General features: G+C 49.7%; 1 protein-coding gene across 1 annotated transcript; it reads left to right on the forward strand.

Annotated features, from left to right (window-relative positions):
- Nucleotides 1-1,529: 1,529 nt before the first annotated feature.
- PIGM (phosphatidylinositol glycan anchor biosynthesis class M) lies at nucleotides 1,530-3,380 on the forward strand. Its single transcript, XM_048843770.2, has one exon. It carries the CDS (start codon nucleotides 1,948-1,950, stop codon nucleotides 3,229-3,231), a length of 1,284 nt encoding a protein of 427 aa, XP_048699727.1. The 5' UTR covers nucleotides 1,530-1,947; the 3' UTR covers nucleotides 3,232-3,380.
- Nucleotides 3,381-4,749: the final 1,369 nt, after the last annotated feature.

Consider the following 4,749-nt stretch of genomic DNA (forward strand, 5'->3'; position numbering starts at 1 on the left):
AGGTGGCAAGGACGAGTTGTGCAAAATCCTAGAGGAAGGGAGAGACATGGCAAGAATAGTGTCATAATAGGTAGCATCCTGCCTGGAACAGAAATGTACAGTAACTGACAAATAGACATGGGGATATATTATGTAGATAAGTGGCTGTCTTGAACCCAACAAGGCATAAGATATTAAAACATTTTTGTTGCCCCATGCCAATTATTATGTAGACCGAGAAGGATCTGAACCTACAAATTTTGGTGCAGATGGCAGATGTTAATCCCACAATTTGTGGCTGAGTGAGCACATTTTGAACCCACCAAGGGAGGCCACAAATGTTGTGTAGAAAAAAGGATGTTAATAAATCCCTTGTTTACTGTTGTAATATTACACAGTTAATGTGGTCCGAACTTTTGTGTTAAGTTTTTGCTGGCTTATTCTCATTGGAACAGCCACCATTAAAATTGTTGTTTGTTATTAAAGACAGAAAAAGAAGATAGCTCCAGATATTAGAGAAGTTAGCTTTTTAACAACTGCCTCTTTGCTCCTATCTCACACACTCCCTGTTGCAGCCCCCCAAAACCCCTACATGGTGGGCAGGAGGGTTCCACCCATCAGGCAGCTCCTCTCTGTGTGATACAGTGAGAAAGGGATACAGGGGATAAAAACCCAAACATGGCACAGAGCCCTGTCCTTGGTGTAACTGTCAACCTGCCAAAGCCTAAATGTGATGGAGACCCAAAGAAGGAGAAACCCCCCAAAATATTCATACAGGAAACAAAATACTGTGGAATCCATTCCCTCAGTGTAAATATCTTGTACTGTAGCGGGAACTTTCATACTTAATTTCTGATGTTCCTAGATTTCAGCCAGGAGGGGACAGGGAGCTCAGGTAGGATGTGGGTACCTGGGGGACTGAAATGAGGTGCAGGACGGGTTCCCAATAGTCCCTTATTTTTCCATCTTTGTACAGTAAGACCAGGAGTTGCAGAGTGCTACAAAAAGCAGCAAGAATTACTCCCGGGGTGGGGGGTGGGGGGGAATGTAGGTGAGTACTGCTTATTGTTATTAATAATGCTAATCAATAATAATAGTGGGAGGTACTAAGAAAACAGTTCCTTATTTTTGAATTAGTGTTGGCAGCCCTGTGACAGGAGAGAGGGATGGGCAGCGCAGACCGGCCTGTGTCAGACCCCCCTGCGAGGGTGTGAGGCTTGTGTTACTCTTCGGGGGAGAGTAGCGGCCGGTGAGGGTGACACCGCAGCAGCTGCGCCCAGGGCTGGGGTTTTGGGGGGATCCTCTCCCACCCCTGGGAACCGTGTCCCTTGGGGGCGCGGAGATTTCCTCAGACACCTAGACGCGGCTCCATGCAAACCAGCCGCTGCCGCAGCCGCAGCACAGGACCCACGATGGGCCGGGCCCCGCCCCGGCTCGGGCAGGGCGCTGAGGTAGCGGCGTCAGGTTTTCTAATGCGCATGCGCCCTTCCTGGCCGCCCTAGCCTTCCCTGCAGCTGGTGGAGGGGCGGGGTTTTCTGGTGCCCCGCCCCTCTAACGCGGAAGTAGTGGCGGTTTGGGCTCTTCTCCCGCGGCGAGTCCGGTGGAGCTCGGGAGCGTCTTCCCTGCCCGGCTGGGCCAGGTACTGACCCCGCCCCGCGCCGCGCGGCCTCCCTCACAGCCCGGCGGGGAGGGGACCCGGTGCGGCTCCGCGGGGCTGGAACGCGCGCCCCGGGTTCTTAGGGCGCGGGGGCCCCGGCTCGGCCCTGGCCAGCCTCAGCCCGCTCCCGCTGGCAGCGCCCCTCCCCGTGGCCCCGGGGCGGCGCAGGCTCGGATTGGCGGCCCGCAGGTAGCCGGGGAGGAAAGGCCGAGCTTAGCTTCGCATTCGGCAGCAGCAGCCTGGGCCGAGGGTAGGTCCGGTTTCGGCCTCTGGAGTTGCCCTGTGACTGACACACACACACACGCCCCCACATGCCAGCGCACCCGACTCTTAGCGAACAAGTGGCCACGGCCCTGCTGAGGAGGGATGTGCTGATCGGCACGGCGGTCGTCCTCAGACTTGCTCTAGTCTTTTACGGAGTCTATCAAGACAGGACCATGCTGGTGAAATATACGGACATCGACTACCACGTGTTCACAGATGCCGCCAGATTCGTAACAGAGGGGAGCTCCCCATACCAAAGAGCGACCTACCGCTACACCCCTCTGCTGGGCTGGATCTTAACTCCAAACATCTACCTTACTCCTCTTTATGGAAAGCTGCTTTTCATTACTGGGGATATAACAGCTGCATACCTCATATACCAAATCTTGCTGCTCAGAGGAGTGGACTCCAGCAAAGCCTTCGGGTACTGTGCTTTCTGGCTTCTCAATCCTCTACCAATGGCTGTGTCCAGCAGAGGAAATGCAGAGTCTCTTGTAGCCGTACTTGTGCTTGCCACCATGTATTACATAGAAAAGGGAAACCTAGTGAAATCTGCTATACTCTATGGCTTTTCAGTGCATATGAAAATTTACCCAGTGACTTATGTTCTGCCAGTAGTCCTTCATCTGCAGAATGATGGATACTGTGGAAAAGGGACAGCAGATACTATCCATTTAAAAAAATCAAAGTTTACTCTTGTCTGGCAGCTTTTTTTAAGACTGCTGAACCGTGATGTATTGCTTTTTGTGGCAGTTAGTGGATTTACATTTTCAGCCTTGAGCCTTTCATTTTATTACCTCTATGGTTGGGAGTTTTTGGAACATACCTACCTCTACCATTTGACCAGGAGGGATATCCGTCATAACTTCTCCCCCTATTTCTACATGCTGTATTTGACTGCAGAGAGTGAATGGAGTTTTGCCCTAGGGCTTGTAGCTTTCCTGCCACAGCTGCTCCTTCTTCTAGTTGTGTCCTTAGCCTATTACAAAGACCTTGTCTTTTGTTGTTTCCTACATACTGCTATTTTTGTAAGTTTTAACAAAGTGTGCACATCTCAATATTTTCTTTGGTACCTCTGTCTCTTGCCCCTTGTAATGCCTGTTGTGAGATTGTCCTGGCAGCGGGGTGTTCTGCTTCTCCTTCTGTGGTTTCTTGGACAGGCACTGTGGCTGGCACCTGCATATTTTCTGGAGTTTAAAGGAAAGAATACCTTTTTACTTATATGGCTGGCAGGCTTGCTTTTCCTTTTTATTAATTGCTTCATCCTTGTTCAGATTATTTCTCATTATCAAAAAGGAGCACAAGTAACCAAGAAACTCAAATGTCAGTAATATGCACATCGGTCTGTGTGCCAAATCCTACAAGTAATCCCATTGACTTTGATGAGATTGCTCAAGTGAGCAGGACTTGGCCGAATATCAGTAATGCAATTGTATGTACACAGAACTAAAACACATTGCCTATAAAAAGGCTTTTCCAATGTCATGTGATTTTTTTTGGGTGGGAGAGTGGGATTAAGTGTCTGGGGACTTCACCACCACCACCACCACCACAGCTGGGAGACGGCCTCCCAGCCCTGGTAGACAGACATGTGCTAGCTCGAGCAGAGCTAGTGCACTAAAAGTAACAGCCGTGTTAGTCTGTATTCGCAAAAAGAAAAGGAGGACTTGTGGCACCTTAGAGACTAACCAATTTATTTGAGCATGAGCTTTCGTGAGCTACAGCTCACTTCATCAGATGCATACCGTGGAAACTGCAGCAGACTTTATATATACACAGAGAATATGAAACAATACCTCCTCCCACCCCACTGTCCTGCTGGTAATAGCTTATCTAAAGTGATCATCAGGTGGGCCATTTACAGCACAAATCCAGGTTTTCTCACCCTCCACCCCCCCACACAAGCCTAAGCTAGCTGCCAGAGTATGAGTCTGCCTGATCTGAGCTCTGACCCAGGGAGGTGGCTTACCCAGTGCTGCAACCTCCACACTATTTTTAGCATGCTGGTAGTTGAGTCTGGCTCCCTGGGCTAGAAGCATGTGTCCAGCTGCAGCATAGGCAAACCCAGTTTGGTCTCAGTTTTGAGTAAACTCAGTATTGGTAGACCTCATAAGGTTGCAGAGAAGGGCTGTTAGTTCTGATGATATGTTGTCAAACTCTGTTTTTTGTTAGGTTGATGGAGAACAAATATAATTTAAAGTGATCGTTACCAAGTGATTATATTTTGTCTGCATTTTATGGGTACGCAGTCCTGAAGTTTTGCACTTGATATTTTTTTTTTTTTTAAAACAGGAGTGCTTATGCCACTCACAACTACTTTCCTTTTTGCCATTTTATTCACTCTTTAGCATTGGCAGTTACAATATGTCTATTGCAAAGAACAAGCACTAGAACAGGAAAATTCCAGACAGCAAAGCATTATCACATACTATATTAGTGGCCTGCAGCTAACAGGATGGATTGTCCTCCTTTCTCACTCACCCTCAATCAATGATATGTTAAACCACCTTAGCAAAATGCTTGCTTTTTTTTCAGCAGTCAAGTTAAGTATTAGTTAGACCAAAAGTCCATCTAGCCCAGTATCCGTCTTCCAACGGTTGCCAATGCCAGGTGCCCTAGAGCAGGGGTCTCAAACACACGGCCTGCCAGCTCCCCGCTGACCCCCCCACGCCCCCAAGCTTTTCCTAGAGTGGCTCTGGCCCAGCGCGCACCAGGGGCAGGGAAGGCTCCCTGCCTCCCTGCCCTGCCCCCGCACCACTCCAGGAAGCGGCCGGAACCTGTGCGGGGGGGGGAGGGGGGGTGGTACAGGGGTCTGTGTGTTGCCCTGGCCGCTCCTCTAGGTACCTCCC

This window comes from Caretta caretta, chromosome 3, assembly GCF_965140235.1.
Source record: "Caretta caretta isolate rCarCar2 chromosome 3, rCarCar1.hap1, whole genome shotgun sequence".
NCBI lineage: Eukaryota > Metazoa > Chordata > Testudines > Cheloniidae > Caretta > Caretta caretta.

What these genes read in the sequence shown, in the direction of transcription:
- PIGM (XM_048843770.2), top strand. Translation starts at nt 1,948, where the DNA reads ATGCCAGCGCACCCGACTCTTAGCGAACAAGTGGCCACGGCCCTGCTG.